Below are 26,804 nucleotides of genomic sequence, written 5' to 3'. Positions count from 1 at the left end.
GCTCTGGTGAAGGGTTGATTCCAGGCTGGACTCAGATGGGCGCCGCGGCCCTAGCGACGGTTGCAGCACCAATCACAGTAGGGCCACTGGCGCTGGCCGAAGCAGCACCTATAGACCCGCTGACATGCGATCCGGATCCAGTCAGCCCAGGTCGGTCCTAGGTGCCGGTCGGACCAAGAAAGGCAATGAAGCCCTGGCCTCAGGCTCGCCTAGAGCCCCTATCATCGCGGGGCCTCCGAGGCGGGCCAGGCCACAACCCCCTTCACCAGTACTCGATAGTCAGGGACGGCACAGCAGGCCCAGAGAGGCCAGCCGAGGTTTGGGGTGAGGGGGCAGAAAGGATGCAGTCTCCCGATTGAAATTAGAGTTGAGCAAGGTTGGAAGATGAAACCCTCAATTTAAGGGCTGTTAGCTACGGTGCTTCACTGCCGCGCGGCCATCATGGTCGGCGGCTTGGCTACGGCCCCAGCTTGCTAGGTCAGAAAAATACACAAACCGAAATTCATCAGTCGATGCTGTCTGAAAAGGATCAAAAGGCTTCTCTTTGCACCAGGCAACAAACATGTATGAGCAGCCCAAATAAATCTATTGGGGTGGAAGGGCAGCAAGCACCTTAAATAGTAGATCAATGCCCACAGTTGGTTCCATTCAATTTCCACTCAATCCCCAGGAGTAGATTCTGAAGGTTCTGGTGCATCAATCTGGGAAGACCTGCTATCCCTGCTGCAAGGCAAAGAGGTAGCAGAAGTATAGGGCGGGTGACCTGGGGCAGAATTTTGGAGTACCAGACTGTACTGGCCCAATTGGGAAACGCTCAGAGTCTGCTGTGCTTGGTTCAGTCTAACATTCTTTCAAACCCATGGGATGAACAGAAGTGCTTGGGGTAGACCATAATCCCACCTGAAGCAATGACATCTCCTAAAGACACTTGAGAAGGACACTTCAGAGCACAAACTATTCAAAGGAGATGGGTGGTCTAAAGAGGGTACACCCTACTGGGTGACAATACGTCATGCCACATCTCACTTCAGATGTCATTCATGAGCAGAAAGCTGAGATCTGTAGATGCTGAGGGATACCACAAGGTGAATGACTATTAGGAAAATGCCAGTCATCACCAAAGCCTCAGAAGCTTAAAAAAAGAGTAAACAAGACCCCATTTCATCCTGCTTGTTGCAGTACCACATGGTGGGTGCGTTCTCCTGTTAGCACCTGGATCGATCTGCCCTTAACAGAAGGTAGAAAAACCGTTTGGATCTGACGGAGAACCCACAGCTCCAGAAGAGTTATGTGGTGGTGCTCTAACTGAGAACAGAAACCTCAAATCTCCACCTTGTCCAGGTGAACTCCCACTACTGAAAGCTCTGGATGGGGGAAATTAAAATGTTTTTCTGCACATCAGATTTATGTCAATCATCCTTTCCAGAAGGTTCTAAGCCCCCTTGTCAGAGATGCAGATTCTGTCCAAAAGGCATCTCCACTGCCGCACTCACTGGTATATTTCATATAAAGGGCCACATAAGACAGAGAGTGTGAGGCAACAGAAGAATGCACAAGCCCAAGCATCCTCAGAACCTAAATAGCCAGAACAGAAGCTCTCGCCAGACTGGCCCAGAGAAACGGAACCCTCTGCACTGGCTGGAGATGAGATTTGGGCGTGTTGATAAAAAACCAGAGGGAGGACAGTAATGGCACCATTGTAGGTGGTCCAAGATTAGCCTCACAGAGCACGCCTTCCGCAGCCAGTTATCTAGGAGTGGAAATATGCGTATCACCAACCAGTGAAAATGTGCCACAACGTATGTCTGAAAAGCAGCACAGTAAATTAGAAGTGAATGGACCACACACACACAGTAGGGATATTTCCTGTAGGAACGTAGAACAGGCACATGTAAGAATGTACCCCGGAGATTCTCAACATTTTCCAGTCCTTTGGATCCACAGCCTACAGAACTTGAGCAAGTGCCATTATTTTGAACTTCTACATTTGAGTAAACCATTCAAGAGTCTGAGGACCTTCATAGGAACCAGAAATTGCCGGGATTAAGACCCCCGGGTCCTCTCTACCACGGATACCAGTTTGATCAGCCCAGTGAACATCATCGCTTTGACAGGAATGAGATATACTCGCCATGGGGAGGAGCAAGGGATTGGCAGAGCATTTACAAATACAAGCACATAACTAACTTGGATAACTTGAAGTACCCATTGGTCCAATATGATAGAATGCCAGTAAGGCTGTCAATGGTGGATTCTGCAACCTACCGTTCTATTGGAGATTAAAATAAAAAGGTTTAGAAGCATTGCCTAAAGAAGGGGTTGCCACTCGTGTTGGTCTTGTTCTTTCTAACCTCCTATATGCCTGCAACTAAGAAAAGTCTGCATGGGTTGCTGTAAAAGGATCGAAGTGGGTCTCAATGCTTTTCGTATATGAATCTGAATGCCTGCAGTACTTACCAGACTTTTTCCCCATGGTATGTTTTGGTAGATTTGACCTGCTGAAATGTACCAGGGTAAAATTTCGAGACAGCTCAGTTCTTCACACCTGGCAATTACTAGGTGCCGTAAACTCTGTTTTCATTATAATTCTGATCCCTGAGTAAACATAGGTTTGCACAGAGATAAGAATGATCGGTTCCTCTTTTAATCGGGGGCCAAGACTGAGTAAAGAGTTGGGCCAGAGTGAAGGGACAGAGATCCCCACAGGATGTGCTCCAGGATTCTGCTCACAAGAGCTGGAATTCACTTCTGAAATAACAGCCACTGAAAGGGATTGATAGGTTACTGGTGATGTCAATTCTCAAAAAGAAGCATTGTCAGTTTTCAGCATCTAATGCCATAAGGCTACCCCCACTGCCTTTTCCCCCAGATTTCATTTAACAAAGATTTGGAAGAGAGTTTTTTGTCACTAGTTTTCTCCAATGACATTTTTTCATTAGAAATGGCTTCTGAGAAAAAAGGGAAATTTCATTATTATAGCTTTCAGATAAGCCAGTTGTTTTCTAGAAGCCTTTCTGAATAAAAATATTTATGATTTTTTTTTTTTTTTTAACGTGCTCCCAGGCACTCACGAGCAGGCAATTTAGTGCTTAGGACTGCCGATGGAGTACCCTTGAAGAAATAGAACTTTCTACTGGCCTTTTCTCATGTATGCAAGGCGTCTGGGTTGTTTTGATGAAAGTTGGTGATGAGGGCATCGTTAACGAGAAAGTAGACAATATAATAGGCACCAACATGACCATGGTTTAAGTCAATTGGATCATGGAAGAGGAGGCATAGGTGCACATGGCTCCGGTCATCAACAGTGCAGTGGACAAAATATACTCGACAAGTACATGATGGTTACCAATCCCCAGTCGTGACAGGACAGTAATCGAGTTGATCGTGGTCAAAATGGTTGCAAGTAGGTGGTGGCATGACATGACAATGTGGATGTAGAAGCAGTCAACAAGAATCAGCACCTTTTAGTTTTTCCTGTTGACTGGGTGCGCTCATCAACAAGGATGTGTGGGAAAACTAGAATTTGCCAGCAAAGCAGCCAGATGTCACAGCATTTTAGATGTCAGTGTGTCGGAGATGGAATGTAGGAGGAAGATAGTAACGCCTAAGAAGGAGCCTCTTTTTAGACAAAATGCATAGACAAAAGTGGCTAACTGCACAAAGTCTACATGGCTTATCTTTAGTGGATTCTTGCTTTGGGGTGAGGGGTTTCCTCACCGAATCATCCTCGAATGGGGCTCGTCGCTGAGGAGCTTCGTGATGGCAAAGGGTGGATTTATGTCCCTGACCTTGGGAAAGCTAGCAGACAGCTTAGTTTCTAGGAACATCATGAAACTGAAAACCACACAAGCTTTACTCAAGGGCATTGCCTGCCATGACTACCTTCAGTTTACAGGCAGAGCAAGGCGGGAGCATTTGGTTTAGCCATGAGGAAAGATCAATCTTCTGTATTTCTGGGACTCAGGAACAACCAACCAAGAAGGAATGGGCAGCAACTGGGCTTGAAGACTAGCTATTCAGGGAACAACTGGGATATTTAGAACATACAAACATATTAGCATTGATTATGAACAGAGCCCTCCAAAGTGACTCCTAAGCACATGACAAGTGGCAGGCATCAAAGTTATAGAGTCCACTAGAAGGAACTGGAGTTCGGAATATAGTGACCTCATTGACGGAAATCTAGAAACTGTACAATATGGTGAATGTGCTACAATAAACACTATTGTTTGCATAAGGGAATACTAATCCTGTTTAATTTTATATCTGCTGTTACTAGGGAATGCCAGCAAGATAAGGGAGAGTGATTCCAGCATATGACTACAAGCGAGATCCAATCAAGAAGAAACCTTTTTCATAAATCCCTTACTCGCAAAAATGTTTTTAGAAATAGAGGAGAAAAATGAGTTCATGTATTGCCAAAATGTTTGCAGTAATTCTGAGGTATAAAGTAGCAGCCAGGAATTATTTTAATAGTTATTAATCTGATTAACATCTCTTGTAGGAGAAACACTGGACCACTTAATGCAAATAGTTGGCTGTAAATGGGACATACACCCTTTTTGTCACGTATGGAATGAGTTTAAAATCAACCCCGGCAGAATTGGCAGACATGCCGTTACTTTATTTAGTGAGCATATTAAAAACAAAAACAAAAATCACAGCTGTCAGTGATGCCTTTTATTTGCGAAAGTCATACATGCAGTACTTACATATGCTCAATCATTCTAAAAAATATGGATTTTTTTTTGCAACCTAATGGGATAAGATCCATTAATTGCTGAAGTGGAAACTGGGAGATAAAGAGGGAGAGGAATGTTCAGTCCCCACAATCAACCCACAATATCCAAAACTGCTCATATTATGATACATAGCCTCGGAAATTATTGGGATTTCAGAACAGCAGTGTTCTCTGTCACAATCAGGCCAGCCAGGAGAGCACTAATCTGCAAAGTGACATGTCATGTATTACAGTATACCACATATCCTGTACATAAAGTGATTTGTCCATAACTACTTTTCTTGCTCATGAAGATGCGTTTATTATTTAAGGACAAAACAATCTGATAGGTAAACACCAAATTTAATTTTTATGACAACTACTTCTATTCAAATAATCTCAGTAGAACATTATATCTAATTTCAAAAAGCTTATACAAATTTTGATTCTGAAGTAGATTAGCAAAAGGCATTAGTTGTGGAGGACAAGAATATAAAAGATGGGCATAGCAGATGTGTGTTTACAGGTCACCTCATCCAGAAAAGTAACTCTAGCATTTCCTATATACCACTGGACAGTAAAGTTAGCTCTCCAGAAACTAACAACCAAAACATTAGGAAAGCCAATCTCTACCCTTGCTTCAATGGCCACGTACAAGGTTTGGGTATTCTGTGGTCTTGGAAGGATATACAATATTTCGAGGGCAGACATTGTCAGGATCTTGAGAAAGAGCATGACACAACAGAGATATCATTTGGGTGCAGTAAAAAGATTGTAGCAGGTGGTCAAACTTTGAGTTTTCTGGGGGAGATGTGCAGCATTAAAATGAATATTTCAATGAAATGATTGTATGTATTAGATTGCACATCTTATACAGTGTTTGTTGGGGGCAGAGAAAGGGGATAATTACTTCAAACTTGTATTGTTAACAATGGTTTTGGATTTTGACATAATATACAAAACACTAAAGCTGAAGAAAATGTAAAATCACAGAGGATTTGAAACAAGGTGGCAGACTTAATTTGACATTGGTTGTATACGGGAACTAAAATCCCAAAACCTCTCTTGAGAAAGTATTTTCCGTCTGTTGATAAACTGAGAAATAAGGAATAATGGCTTTGCTTAGAATTAGCAAGTGATGCATAATGGAGCACAGTTCTAAGTAGATACACACTGTCACCCACGTCTCCTCTTTAGTAAGAGCACCTACACTTAAAGAATGAAAACGCCTAATACTTTGGCAACAATTATTCTTTAGGTGTCCAATTTCTCATGTATTCTTTAAAACTCATCTACCAGGCACCCGGTAATCACAGATTTAAACACGACCATCTAGATAACTGTACATCTTCTAGAATTTAGTAACAAAAATCTATATCATTATGAAACAGTAAAATAAAATTAGAAATCATTACTTAAAAAAATTGTAGAGAGAAAAACAAGAAAGTAATGCATGAATTAATATCAGCCGCTGTGCCACTACAGCCAAGAACATCTCATACAAATAAACCATGGCCCTAATCCAACAGGAACAGTGTAGCCCCCAACTCCCAACATTCTAACCATCACTTTTCGCTAGGTTTAATGGGTTACCTAAATATGAGCGAATTGCCATTGTTCGGCCGTAACGTTTTTCACGTAAATATAGTTTTGCCACAATCCATCATCTGCTGCATAATCTGCAGATTACACCATAAAACAATTTGTTTGTAGCTCAAACGGTTCAAAGGTTACAAAAAATGCAGCAATACATGTTGCTGTGCCGTGGAATGTCCTTTGTAAAGCTTTCCTGGTCACCTTTCTATTGCTTATTGCTTTATTTGGGTGTTAAACTGGCACTAATGAGATGTAACCAATGTCCACAGTGTTAACAAGTGTGAAAATGGGATAATGATGAAGTAATACCATTACAAAACGTGCCGCATTACGCTGCATAATTTGTCTTTTCTTGCTGCATAATGTACTAAACCCTTCCGCATATGGCACAGACTAAACCTAACTGATAATACCCAGGAAGCCAGAAACTGTCTGGGGTTACTTGTGTTCCTCTACACAGAGAACGTGGCATGGCAATTCAGCCTGGATCATCTATGGTGGAGAAGGGCCATGACTGATTTGAATATGCTTAGGTCTGGTCTGTAATGGCACAAGGGAGCTGAAAAGGATGGATAGGAGTGCCGACTGCAAGCACATCAGAATGACATCAAGAAGCCACACTTGTTCAGCAAGTACATACCATTACGGACCAGGAAGGGAAGACTAAGTTCAGTTTTAGGTAGGAAACAAGATAGTTGGATTGGACTTTCTTTTGCTCTATTAATATTTGACAGAGTATACTCATAACAGTCGTTCACCTAGTTTCAGAACGTATTGACGGGTTCGATACAATTCTACAGAAGCAGAATTGGAACAAAATGCTGGAGATACAAGTGCAGCCCACTTCCCAATAAACTGTAGAAGACATATGGACTAACCTGTGCCTGCCAAGGACAGCTCTGCAGCAGGAGTTGATGGAAGGTCTTGGTTTGTTACGGACTGTCCGATTGGTATTCGCGACTGATTCTCTTGCAAGAGTTGAGCCTCCAGCAAGGTATTCTCTTCTTTCAAAAGATGGAGCATCCTAAATCAAATAATAATAAAATATACTACTAAAACGAAATCGTCAACTATCTTGAATGGTAAAAAAATCCGAGGACTACGCATCACAAGGTGAACATTTCTCTATGTCCTGCTCTTCATCACAGATGCCATAACTTGCCTCCACTATCGGATATTTTAGAACTGCAGACAACACTATGACATACAGGAACATCCCTGACACTTTAATGGCTCATTAAACCATTAAAAAATATATTGGCTGAAACAATACCAGAACAAAACATTAATATGTATTAACTGGAAAAAATTTATCACCATATGGTGGTATTCCAATTCAGATCATTAAGATGAAAGAGGGATAGGAAAACTAAACTTGTACAATGCAGCATTCAACTGTCAACAACCAAGCACACCACTTGAGGATAAACAATGAATGAATTAAATGTTAAAGATATTGTGAAAGCAGTGAAATTTGTTGGTAACAAAAAGGTTCAAAGGCAAAGCAAGAGATTTTGATCAATGACTCACATGAAATCACCTGCGAGGGCGTGTTCTCCTCTTGATCCCCAAGGCACAAGAGCCTTTTTTGTTAAGGCCACGTGGCATTTAGTAAATTGCCAGCTCTGGAGCGGTGTAGAAGGAGGACTGTGCCTCTAAGGAACACAGTGATCCTCAAGAGCATTCTTACTGGTGCAAGCATAGAAAGCAGCACTTTGAAAAGAAAATCATTTCTTTGTCTTCTAGGCCATTTGACCCTCTGGTAGGAACATCACTGTGACCTGGAAGCATGTTCACTTTAGAGCAGAGTCAAAGGCAAATTTGTAGAGCTTTCAGTATTTTGAAGAGTGCAAACACTGTTGCACTGAATGTGTGCAGATCTATTTCTAACATATACAACAGAGAGCTCATCCGCCTTTTGGTGACAATAGTTTTGACTTGATGTCATTGTTATAAATATAATTAAAGTGACTCAGTGCTATTGGTATTGCTATCATTTACAGACACTTCTCAGAAAAAAGGTTAGAACATCAGAGACAATTTCTTGTGAATAAAACACCTAAAGAAAGTCTGCAAATATACTGGTGAAATAGATTTGTTGAGAGCAAAGAAGCTGTAATAGTGGTTGCTATATTTCTTTAAGCATGCCAACAAATGTTTTATCATAGTGAAAGGTGAATGAAAGTTATTCTTATTGACTTTTACTTTCAGTGGAATCCTCTATTACAAAGACACGTTTCCGATAGGCTAGGTGAGCTGCTGAGCAAGGATATTACGTAATTAGTGATGCCAACTACCAGAGGGTGTTTAAACTAAACTGATATAGTTAAAAGTAATACCGCTGTTCCCTTTAACATCAGTCAGACTAGAAACTCTTAATTTACCAATGTCACAGCTCCTAAGCATTGTCCATGCACAGCCTCGTACATCTCAGTTACTACAAAACCTTGCCTTCCAGACCATAGATTACAGATTATTTCATCAGTGGAGAGCTCAGAGGGTCTCTACTTCTGTTCAATTATTGAACCCTGCCTACTTTGTTGAAAGAAATACTATTGTTTTCCTCTTTCTATTTAGAGTGTACAACCCTAGAGGTTATATCAAATCAGTACTCCAAAGCCAGGTAAGTTACTTATAGCAAATCTTTATCTTTGAAGGTAACAAAAAAGGAAACAATAACATATATATTTACAGTTTGGACAATGATAATACGTTACTATAAACGATAAGCAAATAAATTTAAAACAGAAAATATAAATACATTTTACAAAATAGACATAATAGACATCACATATATCTATTGGACTGTGCTTGCCTATATTTTACATCTCATGCATAGGCATTGGGAAACATGTATATTATTCCGTGTGGTGAACCTTGTATGCCCTACTAAATTTTAACATCGGGACCTATTGTCCTTGTGTCCTCAACACTTTAAAGTGAGGGGCTCCTTAGAGGTCAGAGTACAAACGTGGAGATTCTTGGCTAAGCCATCCTAATTATGCTTAGACATTTGGTACTTCTTTCCAATGGTTGATCATGGTAGCTCTTGGTCTCAGTTAAAGATGTGCCGATGCGTTTCGACCTTCGTGGTTGGACTTCTGTCTAAAATACATCGAAGGTCTTCCTCAGGTCAGGTAATACTCTTGTAAGACACAGTCTTGTTCCTTATTTGCTCCTAAAAGTGTGTTCAAGACCCAACGCGGAGGGAGATCTTTTCGTTGAGGGTGTTGTGGGGCTTGGTTTCTTCATGGTTTTTCTTTTCTTCGTCTTTTTTCTTGTTTTCTATTTTTCTTGCAGTCACGGATCCGCTCGTTTCTCGAGGAGTCTTTAAAGAAGAGGCTTTTCTGGCGGCTCCGATGCTCACTCGCGTTGGGTCTCGAACACACTTTTAGAAGCAAATAAGATTCAACAAAGTAAACAGTGTTCAATAATTGAACAGAAGTAGAGCGACCCTCTGAGCTCTCCACTGATGAAACAATCCGTGATCAATGGTCTGGGAGGCATTGTTTTGTAGTAACTTAGTTTTGAGTCCAGCCTCTCAAGTCCGGAACTGAATCACTTCCCCATAGGAGATGGAACAACATCTCAGCACCTCCATCAAGTTTATGTTTCTGCCAACATTTCAGTAACTGTACCACCAACAGTGCCACAATTAGCCCCAGACAAAACAAAACAGCATAATATACTGCCTTTGCTGATGTGTTTTATACTGAAAGCACAAAGTTTTACGTTCTTCGACTTAAAGACATGATTCCGGGAGCAGATGACCTGTGTAGTAAGATTTATGGCAAAAATGCAAAACGAACAATTGATAATGTCAAACGCTCACCCCCTGTACAGAGATCTGGGCCTAAGTCCATCATTTTTTTTGCTCACTACGCCATTCCAGTTTGGACCCAGCCATATGCAAATCAGTCTTGACCCTGCTCCCTATGGGAACAGTCCAGCCTAAACTGCCAAGCCAGGTCTTCCCAGGACCAGAAACAGGCTTCCTGGGACCGATTTTGAGGTTTCACCCCTCATCGGCCAGGCTAGCTTAAATCCGGTGGTGTAGCGAGCATGGGTCCCACACGTCTCGGCATAACCTTCCCACTTAGGGCGACAAATGCAAAAAAACAAACAGATGATGGACAGAATGCTGAATCAATCAAACATTCCTCCCCACTCACAGATCTGGGTTAAATCTATTGTTTTTTTGCACGCCACGCCATTCCAGTTTAGACCCACGCATATGCAAATCAGTCTTTACCCTGCTCCCCATGGTAACAGTCCAGCACAGACTGCCAGGTCAGGTCCTTCCCAGACCGGAAACAAGCATCCTAGGACCAGTAAGATTTATGCCCTTAATGAGGTCAAGACCGAACACTTAAGAGAATGTAGAACAGTATTTGGCAAATCGGATTATCAATCTCTCTTATTCTGGAACATCACCCTTTTTTAATGTCTGTAAGGCTACCACAGAGCTTCACATATATTTAGGTCACTGGGCTCTAAACATGACCACTGTATAATAGGTATCCCCTGCCCTTGGTTCCCCTTTTTCTACACTAACGCAAGACAACAGTTACCTCAATGAAGCTGGATTTGCCTAATGTATGCCAGCTGGTTCATGTGAGGCAAGGAGAGGAGTTAAAGTCAGCATTTAATGCAGCAGATGACCCGTTTGAGCAATGCCTTTTGGTTTATGCAATGCTCCTGCAATCTTACAAATTTCTGATGAGGCTCCACCTGATTTCCTACACAGATCTGTTATAATTTGCCTCTATGAACACAAATGTAGTCACTTACGACATGTTTGTCGTGCTGACTGCATTATGTTAAACACATCTATACCATAAACCCAGTCAGTCAGACTTTCACATGATTGAGGTAGTGTTTCTGTGTTTTTATGTTCATGCTTACTGGCTGATAGGAAAATACTATGTTTTTCGGGGTTCCACCACGTTAATAGTTTGGAGGCAAGTTGGGGGCCAGTTGCAGTGCTTGGGAGTCCTGGAAAGGCTTTAGTTCCAGGAACAATTCAAGGGATTCGCCACCACACTGTACATGCAAGGGTCACTGTCAGGCATGGTCTAATAGGTCCCTAGTCACGGTGGTTGAAGAGGTTTTCCAGTGGTGTCATGGAGTCCACCCAGGGGCAGATACAGCCCTTTCTTCATTTGACTCGAAGGGTAACGATGGCGAGCAGTCACAGGCTTCTAAGAGAGGTAGTGTTGTAGGGTAAGAGCTCAGAAAGTAACAATCAATGAACAGACACAATAACAATGTCCAGCTCAGTGTTTCTCTTTTAAGATAAAAAAAGAACTTTAATATCACAGCAGATCAAGGAACTATATCCTCACTAGTTAAAGAAGCGAATCAGTTCAATGATTTTTATGCTTTTGGAAATAAGTGTTTAGCAGATTTGGCAGACTTTCAACATGTGTTCGTTTCTTGTATTCTGGGTTTAGCGAAGACTTGCATTTTATATGCTGGTTGCTGGGGCGTAGTTCGGGCTGTGTGGTAGATGCAGGCTGGGTTCCAGCCTGCATGGAATTTATCTTTTTTGTGAGAGGGGGAGGGGGGAAGGGGCAGCTGCAGCCTCACTCATTAAAATGTTCACAGGGTTTCCAAGCTCAGGTGTGACAGTAGGCTCCAGGTTGAGTCCCACGTGGCAGTGACTCTGGTGCAGATGCGACCTAAGAGTCAATCAAAGCATACCTCTTCGCTGGGGACTCTTCTAGTTGGCAGTGCAGTACCAGTCTTTAAAGCCTGCACAAGATTCTGGGCAAAACAGGAATACTCACTTTGGTACCATCTTGTTACGGTTCACTCAAAACTTCACAGCTTTCTCAGAGTGCTCCTCATAGAGGGATCATGCTGGGGCTCTCCTCCTGGACAGTGTCCTCTCCTGCAAGACCAGGCACACACATTCATTCTGTCACAGAAATAAAGGGAGGATCCCTCATGGCTTGACGCAGCAACTGATTTCACTAAAGAGAAACCACCAAAAGCTGACAGGAAAACCTCTAAAATTCTCAAAATCAAATGTTGTCTTCTAACATCTCAATGACGAGTGCCTGGACGTTGGATGTCACAGAAAACGTCAAACACCTTGGCGTCAAATACCTCTATATTGGCCGAGAGTGCCAGTGCCTTGAGGAGGAGAACGAGGGTCCCAAAGGGGAATCAGATCAGTCATCCATGAGCTAAGGAAGAGACTGCACACTTCCTTACCCCTCTAGGGTCAGTAGAACCTGAGGCAAAGCAGCCAATTTCCTCCTACTTTGTCCCGAGGTGGAACTCCCTCTCCATTAAAGGGCGCATGTAACACAATCCCAGACAGGTTTTATACCTTGTGATGGAGTGAGAATCCAGGAGTCAGACGACACAAACATTGTGTTTGTCCTTTTGTGATTTCTAACCCCAACACAAGGCACACTTGTCAAAATAAGCCAGCATTGTGCTCAAAGAAAAGGTGTTAAAAGAAAACCTCATAGGAAAAAGTAGGAGAAAAGGGCACTTTCTGCAAAACTAAAAGGAGAAATATGAAGATGCAAAAAGACCTTGAACAAAGCCAATACCCAAAAAAGGAGGCTTTCGGGCACAAAACAGCATTAGCAAGGCAACAGTGTGTGGGGATCATCTTTACGTAAGCCTGTAAAACAAACTGTGTCGCTGCCCTGCCTGATGGAAAGGATGGTAGGCTCTGGAGTTTTTTTTAAAAGCCGAAGTGTTTGATTGGCACAATGTCTGCCTAACTCTGTTAAATGCTACATTATACCTAGATTTTGAGATTTTAAAAAGGGGGTAGTTCAGTAGTGTTTACAGTCAAATGTACTGCATGTCAATATGGCTATTTGAATTTACTTTTTAAAACCATAAGAAGATAAGTAAAAAATATTCCTCTAACAGGCTTGTTTTCGTTGCATAACTTTCTTAAAAATGGTGTTCCTGTACCTAGCACGGATATTCTACTGTTATGGATATATAAGAGAGAATTCCATCATAAAGAAACAGATGTTAAAGCAAAAAAATTAAATGGTAAAAGGTACACAAACCATAGCAAATTATAAACTATTCATGCCACAACTACTCATGTAGGCTGGTTATTACTTTGTACTACCATACTAAGACAGTAGCCACTCATGAAAAATACATTAGATTTATAAAAGGATATGCTCACCTGTCTGCATTGACGTTGGAATATATGCTAACAGAGACATCAGGTACATCCATGCTGTGTTCGAAAGCGGTCTGGTATGACGAATTATCAAATTCATTCAGTGCCTAAGTCAAAATAAACTACAATTAAAGCGGTGCACAGTCAATGTTTTACAGATGTTGACTGCATAGTAATCACTATTCAGAAATCTTGGCCTGGACATGAAAAAAGAATATCTTGACTACCATGTCTAAAGTTGGAGCCTGATGGGTTTGGAACCAGTAAAGGAGGTAATCAGAACATCGACTCCCTTTTGTTGATAGATGGCCCAACTGCTACATACTGAAGCAATAATTACCTCCAGGACACTACTTTCAGCTAACCTAGCCAAAAGGTGAAAATGTAATTACTTACCCATGTTTTCAACTCCCAGTCATGGATATCTTTCTCATATGCATAACCCTTTGGGTATTCATTCTGATCGCATGAGATTCTGGAACATTTCTTAAAACGTCTATGCTTACAATTATTTTCTATCTTTCGCATCAGAGACAACTAATGTGGAGTTTGCAAGGGCAATTAGATTCTGCATGATAATGCACTATCCCCCATTATGCGATAGCCATGTCCAGTCCCTCAGTCTAATAAGAAGTCACAAGAGAGACACCAATCCTTTCTAGACCACAAAGAAGATTGGACAAATCGATTAGGAATAGGATATTAACAATGACGGAGCTCAAATAAAAAATAAATTAAAAAAACTACAAGTTAACACCTCTGCATCAAAGACCATGCAATACTTCTGTGCAGGGTGATGAGATTAGGATAGACATCTGCCCAGCTACAAAAGTAGTTTGATGACAGTGGATTGCCTACCTCCTAGTCGTTCATGCCACAAAAAGTATTAACCGATTCATAGGTAGCAGCACAGATAATGTCAAATTATATTTTTCCACGATGAAGCTATGGTGTTGGAACCATCTAATGGGGGATATTTAAGTTTCCCTGAAACCGATGGCATTTCATTACAGAGCAGAAATCATGAGATTATCAGAGCAATGATTCTGTGTTGAGCACAGAGAAAACCATAACTTGCTTACCTGACATCTTTAATTTGGACTGTGCAATATCCAAGGCAAGGCTTTACGTTTCACACAAATGCACAGCTTGATTTATGTAGATGCTAGAAATCCTTTCAGCGAGTAATGGAAATTAAGTATGCAGAATCAATCCAAAGAGCCTGAATCGCACTGATCCTTCTAGTCATGTTCTGGCAATCCAAATGGTAGTATCGGGGAATCTACCTCATTTCCCTCCCCTTTCCCCACCTCAGCGCCTTGACACCCTCACGGGTGAGTAGCCACACTATACAAACTCCTGATTGATTGATGGACTGTTTTAATGATTAATGCCCGGACTAGCACCAGAAACTGTCCTCGTTACTAATGATGTAGTACGAGAAGAAATTAATGGAAATTCACTAACACAATTAACAGACAATTTAATTAATCCTATATTATAACACTTTACATTACAAGAATATACGAACTGAAAGAACACCAACAGACTGGTCATTGAATAATGAGCACAAATGGAACAACATATAAATGAAAAACAGAACCCAAGGACCGTAAGCCATAAAAAGGTGATCGTTATATGTACAATACATTGGGCATGTTACCAAATGATACAACTCATATGTAAGCCAACCTCCTGATTTTACTAGGTCTCTCATCTTCAACACCGTGAAGTTTCAAAAGGGATTCAGTAGCAACTTTCTTCACTGGCTCCTCTCCTACTGCAGATTCTTTGTCCCTAATAGTTCCATACATTTTCCTATCATTTTAAACTTCTGCACACAGCCTCTGGAGACTCCACCCACCAAACCATAAAAATTCACAAATTAGTATACACACAACTCTACTTGAAAGTCTCTTCCGCTCCACACATCCAAAGCCTCAAACACTGCCTGCACCTCACTCTGATCTGGAAGTCCAGCACTTACCTGAAGCGCAATCCAACCACAATATTGCAATGTTGTGAAGCAAAACAAGAAACAGATAGTCCAATCTTTATTCATCAAAATAAATGTGAAGAATTTGAAACGCAACTCTTTAAAAAGCACTCATCACAATGAAGTTAAAAAAAATTTGCAGTGGTAAACAAGCTGTCAAAAATGTTGTAATGCCAGATCTTCGATATCCCGGTGTTTGTACTTATGTCCTCAGATCAAATTGTACAAGATATACCCCCGCTTATACGGCCCCTTCTGATGAATGAGTTTCAACATAAAAAGCACAGGGGCCCAGATATGTAAAATACCATGACAAAGGGTGATGCAGTATTGCTGCTAAAGAGCAATAACAAAAAACAACCAACTTTTATGGAAAACTTGAAGGAATATCAAATTGATCGTTTACAAAGATCACATTTTTTGGATGCAATTTAGACATTAGAACTGCACTAAGAGTCATATTCTATTGCAAGAGGGATAGAAGAGAATTAATACTAGATCTGAATTAATAATACCGGTGGCAGCTGGCATCTCCGGGGTGAATGGCAGGGTTAGGGGGACGCAGACAAATATTAATATTAAAAATAAGATTTACATGAACCGAAGTCTTCAGCTCTGGACCTCTTCTGAGGAACTCAAAGCTGCACTGTGGGCACTAATCCTGGCGCTGCTCTCATGCTGTGAGAGCAGCGCCCTGATTGGAGGGAGCGGCCTCACTCGGCGCTACCCCGCGGCCTGGAGGCCTGTACTTACTCTATCTTAGGCTATCTTAAGAAAGCTGGGTTAGAGGTTTCAAATTGTGCATGTCTGGCTGGCCGGCCAAAGGGACATGCGCTCTTTGAAAAGTGCACAAACAGCCCACCCTGTTTCCTACTGCTGTTATTCAGCAGCTGAGGCGACCCCGTCCTGATGCTCGGTTCAGGACGGGAGGATGAAAAATAAAATCGTAATTAATTACCATTTTATTTTTCATCTTTGGAGGTAATTTAAGTGGGGTGTGCCACCCATGATTAATACCCACATACCCACAGGAGGGGATACATTTAATCTTTTGAGTTATTTTATGTAACCTGAACTTCTCACTTCTAAAGCCAGCACAAGTTCACAAGTTCATAAGCGCCACATTGGTAGTACATTTGCTCGATTCCTTAACTGTTGACATTGCCCATTATTGATCCTTATTTTACAATCTTAACTTCCATCACTGCTTGGTAGGTTTATGTTCCACTGTGCTTCCTGTAACTGATGGTTTACTACAGCTTGAAAAAGTCCTAGTGTGAACTGCTTGTATGCAGTACAAATGTTTCTCATATAAAGTGCTCTGATACCCATGTGTCTTGTAGAACAAGTTACTTGCCTTTGGTAACTTGTTATCTGGTAGAGACTAGCTGTAGATTCCTTACCTTTACCCAGGTGTCAGGATGGATCTAGAAATTCTTTAGCAGTAACTTGGTGCCCCGCTAGGTGGTGTCGCAGGACTTTACACTGGGCGCGATAGAAGTGTCGCGCGTGGTGCCTATGAAGGCACCACCCCAGCGTGCTGACATAAGTTTCCTTCATGACATTTCTGCGCTAGAGGGACGGAGCCACAAAAGAAAGCTGATGGGCCAGTGTGCAGACACATCAGGACCTACAAGGGTGTCCTATGAAAGAGAAATCCGTTCACAGGGCGGGAAGGATGGGAGGGTTGGGTAAGGAATCTGCAGCTAGGTAGTGTCTCTACCAGATAAGGTGCTACCAAATGTAAGTAACTTGTTTATCTGATAGAGACTTCTAGCCATAGATTCCTAATCTTAGAATAGATACCCAAGCAAACAGATTTAGAACAGGAAATCCCGGAGGACTGGACAAGTAAATTGCCAGTCACAATGGACCAGACTGTCCGGGTAGTAGTGCTTGGTAAATTTATGCAGAGACGCCTGACAGATGTCAAGGACAGGAACTCCGCGAACTAAGGCAGTGGTCGCAGCCTTGGCTCCGATAGGATAAGCATGCAAGCCCTCACACAAGGTTGCTTTTTGGCCAGCGCATAGCAGATTTTAATGCAGCGCACAATACATCTTCAGATGGTCCTTTTCTGCAGGGCCTTTTCTTTTCTTTGATCCGACGAACCCAATGAAGAGTTGATTATCCACCCGGAACTGTTTTGTACAATCAATGTAGAAGGATAAGGCAGCTTTGGATCCAGTCAATGGAGTCTCTCCTTTTCTTTGGAAGGGGGAGGCAGAGCAGAGTATGTCAGCAGTGTGATGGTCTGGCCTACGTGAAAACATGTTGCCACTTTCGATTGGAAAAAGGTACATGTTCTCAGAACCAGCTTATCTGGGAAAAAGTTTCAGTAAGGAGGGTGGCACAGAGTGCCCGCAGTTCGCTAACTCTCTAGGCCAATGTAATGGCCACTAGAAAGACAGGTTTAATGGTCAGAAGATGTAAAGGGCAATTGTGCCTGCCCTCTGAGCCTATGCACATCAGAATTTAAGAATTAGATTAAAATCCTATTGGGGCATGATGAAAGGTTTTGGAGGGATCATGTTTTGTAGTGCTTTTAGGAAACGAGTCGCACCAGTTGACTTAAACAGGAAGGGTTGGTTTGGCAACTGCAAGAACGGTGATCTGGCTGAAACATACCCTTTAAGTCTGCCAAAAGCATAGCCATGATGAACATGTTTGCTAACACATCGAGCAACAAATTGGTCACAACAGCAGGCATATACAGTTTTGGTTGATTGACACCTCGCTGCCAGATTACATCAAAGACTTCTGCATGGAAATCGAAAATTGTCAATTGCTGCTGCTCAAACTCCATTCATGGAGGAGGAGCATGAGCAGGGTACAAGACTCTGCCCTGTTGATGCATCAGTAGATTCTCTCGAAGGGACAGCCTGATCGGAGAACCAATGCCCATGTCCAGGAATTTGTGATATCATACTCTCCTTTCCCAATCCAAAGCCCCAAGAATGACTTGGGCACAGTCATTTCAGTCATTCCTGATCTTCTAGAGAACTCTTGGCAGGAGTGGTATCGGCAGAAAGGTGTACAGGAGTCCTGAGCTCCACTCGAGACGAAAAGCGCCTCAGAGCAAGATTTGCCAGGTTAGCTCCCCAGCACGGTGAGGAGCAGACATTGAACGTTCTTGATGGTGGCATATGTATCTAACCAAGGATCTCCCCAATCTCTGAAGAGACCTTGCACCACCTCTGGGTTGAGACCCCACTCGAATCCACAAGACATCGACGGCTGAGTTTGTCCGCTCAGAATTTTAGAGATCCCGCCAGATGTTGCACCATCAGGAACATGTCCTGAGCTTCCAGCAATGTCCAAAGACACAGGGCCTCTGGACGCAGGGTCCACGACCCCAGCCACCGTGCTTGCTGCAATACCAAATAGCGGTAGTGTTGTCTGTGAATACCTGAACCAGCCTGGTTCAGGTACTCTAAGTTAGGAGTAAGTTCAGGAGACCTAACTAAATGTGTTTTGAGGCTGCCGGTGCCAGGGGTTTAGCGAGCAAGGTAGACCTCTGACTGTGTGTGTCATAAGGCTTATGGGCGCCGCGTCCCTGGCCACGAAAGGACTGAGGAGCATGTTAGCCTTGGTGGCTGGGCAGGAAGGGATGCGTAGGCATGCAAGGGGTGAAAGGCAGAATGAGGCTGGTGTGAGGCCGTGGAGAGAACCATAGACCAGGCAATGGCCCGGTTGTCCTTACATCACTCCAGCAAGGAATCAGCCTTATCGCCAAAGCGGCAGGTGCAATGGAAGGGCATGTCCATAAGGGATGCCGGGACATCCTCCAAAAGGCGCGGCGTCAGAGTGCCACTGATGACATAAATTGCTCTGCTTAGCGAGTCAGTCGTATAAAGTCCACAGAGAATGGTGAACTTTGTTGAGTCCCTACTATCGGCAATAGCCTGGGTCAGTATGGTTCGGACCTCCTCTGAGACTATGAGCAGCATTTGTGTGACCGAATCCCAAACTCTGTGGGTATATTGGCCCAAGAGGCAAGCAGTGTTCACCGAATGCAGTGTAAGGCTGGCAAAAGAAAAGACACTCTTGCCAAAGGTATCCAGCTTCTTGGATTCCTTATCTGGTGGCATGGTAGAGGATGCGCCTGGGTTGACTTTGGAGGATGGACAACCATGCTGTCCAGGGTGGGGTTCTGGGTAAGGAAAGCTGGATCCCCAGGAGTGTCCTTGCACAGGAGTCCCAGTGCAGGGCTTGGCCCATGCCTCAAGCAGGACATCTGTGTGGGTTTTATTAAAAGAGAGGAGAGATTATTTGGGGGACGATTCCAGGCTGAAGCACCTCAGTCAAGACAGTTGTCTCGACTACCACTGAGGACAGCATAAGGTCCAAGACCTCAGCCACACTTCTCACCACTATGCAAAGGAAGCCCCTTTCTTGGATGCCAAACTAGGAGGAGAGGCTAAGCCAATGTCTAGGGCGGTGTTTGCTTAACAAAATCTGAGGCCCTGTTGCGATGCATAGGAGCGAGCCTAGAGGGGTGACGTTGTTTTTGTGCCTTGTCCAATGGCTTGGACCGGCATGAAAAAGTCGAGGAATGCTTTGACTTCTTGGATTACAACGATTTTTTTGTGGGACTCACCCGACACCTTCTAGTGTGATGACAAGCACCTGGAACACCTCCGTAAACGGGCCCAGGACATTTCTCGAGACCGTGGCCTCAAGAATCGCAGAGGCGACTGGAGTCAAGCAATCTGGAACTTCAGGGATTGCTCCCACAGCTCCTTGGTGTTCATGGAGCAAACTGGGAGAAAAATCTCAAAAAGTGTCGACAATACAGCAAAAAGAATTGTACAGAAAAATGGACAGAGCTAGTGTTCTCCAGGTCTGCGCCAATGATGGGGAAAGAAAAGAACTGATGTCGCTGGGCTGACGCCTATATAGGCACCACGTACATCACTTCCGGCGCGGACACACCAAGGCGGAAGCTGAATGAAGTCACCTACAGGCGCGCAGTGGTTTTGCTCAAAAGTTTCAGGATCCAATCTGACGCCTAGGGAATATTATAAGATGAGGAATCTGCGGCTAGAAGTCTCTATCAGGTTGCGCTAATAAACCAATTTCAACAGCATGTGGAGAGCAGCCTTTTGAGATGGTATATCCTTGGATAAGATTCTATAGGAGTTAAGTTCTTCCACTCTATTCATCGAACTACTCATATACCAGCTGATCCAACCAGATACACGTACACCCAACTGGAAAACTCACTCAGTCAAATCCAGTTTGAGTGACTTGTGCTTTTTAAAGTGCCAGTAGTAAACCAGAATATGTGCTAAAAAAAGATTACTTAAACAGGTATCACTAAGCAAGCTGGGTGACAGACAGACACATTTGCAAGTTAGACTTTGCTGGAAGTATTAGATTTTTTGGGGGGAGTGTAGCCATCTATATTTTTATACATTCCATAAAGAAGGTGATTTACCTGTGAATCCATGACTGACTCACTAAGGACTGAGAGCTGTGTTGGAGGATCCCGTCTTTGTGCTATGGGACCACGGGAACAATCCAGATCGCAGTGAGGTGCCACGGTTATGTTAGGAAACCCTATAAGCACAAAGACAAATGGTTCGATTTTAAGCTGTCACAACCTAAGTGTATAAGTCCAAAGTCATTGACATTCTATAGTCCAGATACAGGGTTGATGCGAAAAATGTTACTTACCTGTAACTCTCATCCTCCAGGGTTGGTATCTTTTATATATTCACATACTTGAGTCAAGCTGGGAATCCTACTCCCCTTAAAGGCCACCATAGCCCAGATTTCATAGCACAAGTGTGGAAGGGGACAGACAGACAGACACACACACACCTGTGTAGCTATAGTTGAGCCAGAGAATCCACAGAAAGAGTATGTACACACTCAGGCAGGGGACTGATCTGCCCATTGCTGTGTGGGACAGCTACGTCTGATTGACCGCTTGAGTTTTGCCTCACTGCTGTTAATCTTCGCGGATAGCACCCATTCTACTTACTTCTCCAATGATTGGAAGCTACTCCTGTTACGTTTTCCTTCCCTGATCTTCTGCATTACTATAACGGCATCTCCTGTGAAGAATGCACTCCTGTTTCTCTGAGTGGCAGCTTCAAAGGATAAATATAGGTTACCTTCATGTCCCTCAATGTGAGTGGGATTAATAACCTGAGTAAACACCAAAGCGTTCTTCAGTACTTGGAGAAATGAGAAAGTTCTGGTGGTGAAACATTTAAACAGGCAAACTACGGTAAGAATCAATTTTCTACTCTTTCTGAGTGTATGCTCTTATATTAAGGTGCCGCTTTCCCAATGGATTCTTAGCCCATTGATGCAACGTCCAGAGTAGATTCGTCTCACCTAGGGGCAGTCTATCTGGGAAGGAAATACACACACTTAACATGTAGAACTATTTATGACACTGACATTCTTCCTTTTACTATTTTGGTAGTAGAGTAGAGATTTGTGACCCAGAACTACTGGGGTGGGTGTTGTTGTCTATCATATGGTATACTTGATAGGATGGCTTGACGGCGAAGTTGGACTCTAAATTCATACACAAAGACTTTAAATGGGTGGCATGGCCATATAGGTAAAATAACTCTTTTTATTCCCCATATATCCAAGATTGCGAGATTGCATCCACTTTTGGGGAGGGAAGAAAAACAGAGAGAGTGTTACACATTCATTATGGATTGAGTGTACTTTCTCATCACCCTCTAATGCTCTGGTCTTTTTTGGTGGCGAGTGCTCAAGGAAGTCATGGCACCTCACGGTACAAGCACTGCTGGAACCTCATTTCAGTTTTACAACGAGGGAACAGATTGAGCGTATTCAAGCTTCTTTTCGACAAATAAAGAGGGTCTATTGATAGGGTGACATCGCAATGGACACCCTTTAAATGGTATATGCAGGGAGTCAGAGTATGTACAGACTTAAGATGCATATGAAGGGAGACAAACCTAGCAGGACACTAACTTGAAGGCGTAGCAAGAAGATGTGGTCCAGAGTAACCTAACTGCAGCATTCATCGCTTTAGACACCAAAAATGCCCTGGACTCTTCGTTTGGAGTGGCTGCAAAGACTTTTGTATGCCACAAACTTTGGGCATGTATCATTCCAAGATTACGCATTTAAAAGATCAGCCTGTTGAAACCGTCACATGAATAACTGTCTGTACCCCACCTTTTTTGTTATTCAGATACACACAGCAGGGTTGCCCACTAGCTCCTTGTTGTAAGACCCTGACTGCTATCCTTTGTTGCTAACAGAGACACAGATGTTAAGGAACCAGAAGGGGTGACGGGACTGGGTGCACTGCAATTATATGGACAATATACAGTTTACGGTGACCCACACTTCTATTTCAATGAATGGACTGACAGCTGAGGAGGTTGTTCCCTGAGTGAACTACTAGGAGTCGGAGGTCTCTGGGTAGCCATTGTGAAGAAAGGAAGGATTGTAAAAGGCTGGAACATGTCTGGAGTAGGCACTATAAGGAACTTGACAAAAGTAAGTACAAAGCGCCTCTTAGCACCTATACCAACTTAAAAGCACAATGCCGTACCTTCTATGCCAGCACAATCGAAAAAGAAAAGAACGCAAAGGAAATTTCTGTAATCGTCTTAAATTTCACAGATGTGAAAAACACGACCCCTCCACTTGAGACAAACTTCTGTGCTCTCAGCTGAGCACTTTTTTTGAGGATAGAATACAAAGAATCGAGGATACCCTCATCACATCGCAAGACCACTCTCCCATGAGCAGCCAATTCCCTCCTATGCTTCAAGCATAGGACAAAATGCTGCAATTTATCCCCCCTGACGAATAACGATCTGGAGGACTCCTTTTCTAGGAGTAAATCTGGTTCCCCACTGGATCCCGACACCCCCACCAAGTTGTGAGGATGTTGGGGTCTTGCCTGTGCCCCATCTACCATGAGCTTTTTGTCACTACCCTATATTCAGGGATAGTGCCCCGACACTTTGAAAAAAACGAGCGTAATACCCCTAATAAAGAAACCCAATGCCAACCCCTAACTTCTTTCTAACTTTGGATCCATATCTCTCCTGCCTGGGGTCTCGTTAGAAAAAGTAGTTAACACCCAGCTAATGTCATTTTTGGAAGTTTCCAGTCTTCTCCACCCATCTCAGTTCGGCTTAGAGCCCTCCATAGTATGGAGACTGCACTCATGGAGATTACTGATACCATAAAATTTATATTGGATGCTGGTCAAAATGCTGCACTAATCTGGTTAGATCTCTCAACTGCATTCAACACGATCTCACATGAGATCCTACTTCAACGCCTCGCCTACACTGGGGTAGAGGGTAGGGTGTTTGCCTGGCTAGGTTCATTGTTAGAGCACATGGAACGAACAGTTTGGCTTAAACCATTCTTTTCCGAAGCCAAAGTCATCAATTATGGAGTACCACAGTGCTCAGCACTGAGCCCTACACTTTTTAACATTTATAGGACCCCATTGGCTTATCTTATTGAATTCTCTGGTATTCAGGTGGGCTCCTACGCAGATAACACACAACAATTCAGGCAGCAATTTAGATTTTAGCTTCAGTCGTTATTGTTGTAGGTCAACAACAATAACGACTGCGAAGCAAAAATCAAATGTGCCACTTGCATGGCAGCAGTGATGAGCTGGCTCAAAATGAACTCCTTACAATGTTACCCTTATAAAACAGAGACCCTACTATTCCGAACTGACCCCCTACTTGGCTGGTCAAGCACCTGGCCTTCCAGCTGTACCATCAGGGCCGGACTGGGAACCAAAACCGACCCTGGCAAAGTGCTCGGCTGGCCCCCTGGGGGGGTTGGAGCAGAGTTGTTTGCCGGGGATACTGCCCTGTAACAAGAACGGTCCCCCAGGGGCCCAAATCCAGCCCCCACCCTGGCAGGGAAAGGCCCGGTACCCGCTACGGCCAGCCCGGCCCTGTGTACCATCCCCAACCCCCCCCCCCCCCCCTCTCTGACTTGGCAAGAAATCTAGGGGTGCTAGGTGGCACACACCGATCCTTCACACCACAGATTGCTGCTGTGGTCAAAACTGCATGCTGGATATTAAGGATGCTGGGGATATTTCTTAAACTTCTTCCTTGGGAAACTCAGAAGTCTGTGGCACAGGCTCGGATTCTATCAAGGCTGGAGTAAACCAATGTCTTATACATAGGCCACCAAGATTCTCTCACCCACAGACTTAAAAAGTCCAGAACATGGTGGTCCGCTTGTTATTCAATCTCCCCAAATACACCCCAATCACTCAATACCGTAACAAGTTGCATTGGTTAGCAGTAAAAAAAAAAGGGTCATTTTTAAAGCTCTATCTATAGCACACTCGGCCTTTTATGAAACTGGCCTGTCTTATCTGCATGGAAAACTGCCCGGCTACTGTCCGTAAATATACCTACATTCACAATCGGCCCATCTACTGTCCCTTCCCTTCACCAAAAGGAAGAGGAGGGGGGAGGCTTCAGCCTGCTCTGTGCTAGCTGTCAAACATTGAAAAGATCTCCCCCTCAAATGTATACTGGACAAAAAACGATTCTGCTAGCAACTAAAAACTCATTTGTTTAAAGTCTAGAATATTCATCAACCTCCTCTGATGGCCGTCTACCTCAAGTGCCGGGATACTCTAGCAGTAGCTGTGCGCTCTATAAATCTTTTTATTTATTCATTCACGATAGCATTAATTGTTGTATATATTTACGACTGCAATAATTATAAAGAATATGAGTGCTTTTCAGAGATCTGCTATCCTATTGAGGGATTATGTCTGTGCAGGCAGGACACCACCTGCCCACAAGGCTCCACATGGGCTAAATAGTTAATTATGCCATGGACATAAAAGTCGAGCCTTAGCATTGTTCCCAGTATGGACCACTCCAAGTGGACCACTCAAAACATATGGAAGGCTGGTTAAGGTGACATTATTTACCTTTCTATCCAATGGTCTACAGAAGAGTGGAGGGCTGAATTTACAAGCATCAATATTTTTATTTCCGCAAAATGCGGTACAATGGCTATCCCAGACTAGGACAGAACTGGGAGGATGTTAAGGCACAGACAAGCAAAAAAGGACCACATTGTATTCAATGCTGATAGACTTTCCTTATTTCCCTAGACACTTGAGCGGTGAGGTGCTCCATTGCCTTAAGCGTTACTGACTATTCTTGCATTAAACTTGTTTTGAAGATCTAGTGGATGTGCAGTGCTTTGGTATAGGACACACAGGGAGGTAAATCCAACCAAGGCACTTCTTATTCCTGCTCTTTAGTCTGGAACAAAGGAAATTCGGATTTAAGCCTTCTGTTGACTGAAAGGCACTGAGAAAAATGTTGCTTGTCAGAAACTGGCTTGGAACGTCTAGCACAAAGTACTTTAGTTAAGATACTGCAAAGGGTAGAGGTCATTCTGGTGAGTATCAGTTGGACGTGTACAAGAAGCTGTTAATTGCAACTAAATTATGATTATTCACTGCTGCGCCAAGTGTTGGTTCTGATTTCAAGGGTTCACAGGAGGGACTATGTGTGGGAATTACTGCAGACAGATGTATGTATAACTAGACAAAGGACTGCACTTCCATGGCTCCTTGCAGAGAACCCATTGGTCACCTCACAGACATGAACCTGATTCATATTTCAGTAGTGGAAGATCATATATATCAAATGTGGTCTTGGTGGACATAAGGATGTTAGAAATATATGACCTAGATATATTGAATTCTTTATGATCCATTATTCATTGGAAAATACTACCCAAGCAACCTGGTTGGTGAATGGTGATGGGTTACGATCCATATACAGAGTTGCTTGTACACATTATGATACTGAAGCTGTGAACAAAGCTTGCAATATTATTATAGTGGTTGCTTCTTACGAGTCTGGCTAGTTATCAAATCTTTATTACCAAACAAAAGGACCTAAAGTATTGGGCATAGAGTAGTAAGGGAACAACTGAGTCAAAAACAGTGTTCATTAGGGTTTCCCAAAACATTGGCACAACCAACCAGTACTCATTCAATGGGATCAATTTTGACACGGTACCACAATATTGCAGTTTTCAATGCAGAATAGTGGAAGACTCTAAAAGTAATTTCTACCATTTAACAATTACACTTCACCTGGCTTTTAAGACATTTTTGGTTGCACCAACAGCAAGAACCACATTGAGTGGAATGTTGATTGTAAATATTGATCCTGTGCTTCATGGCACCTGCTGCGGGTGTCTGCAAGCTGATGTAAAATATTTCTTTGTACTTCTTTTGTTGGTCTAATGAAAGTAAATAAAACCTACAACATACTGATTGCATCCAGCTTATGATAAAA

General features: G+C 43.0%; 1 protein-coding gene across 3 annotated transcripts in view; it reads right to left on the bottom strand.

The window, feature by feature from the left end:
- The window catches only part of SPICE1 (spindle and centriole associated protein 1), a 613,595-nt gene that overhangs the window by 394,506 nt on the left and 192,285 nt on the right, over positions 1 to 26,804 (bottom strand). For all 3 annotated transcript variants that reach the window (XM_085621094.1, XM_085621096.1, XM_085621095.1), the window contains 3 exons: positions 20,918 to 21,039; positions 13,485 to 13,588; positions 7,195 to 7,340 (listed from right to left, as the gene is read on the bottom strand). In XM_085621094.1, coding sequence (XP_085477220.1) covers positions 7,195 to 7,340; positions 13,485 to 13,588; positions 20,918 to 21,039 — 372 coding nt within the window. The remainder of the gene's footprint in view (positions 1 to 7,194; positions 7,341 to 13,484; positions 13,589 to 20,917; positions 21,040 to 26,804) is intronic.

Source organism: Triturus cristatus, chromosome 8 (assembly GCF_964204655.1).
Source record: "Triturus cristatus chromosome 8, aTriCri1.1, whole genome shotgun sequence".
NCBI lineage: Eukaryota > Metazoa > Chordata > Amphibia > Caudata > Salamandridae > Triturus > Triturus cristatus.
Note: the sequence above shows the minus strand (reverse complement) of the source record. Positions and strands in the feature narration are given on the sequence as shown.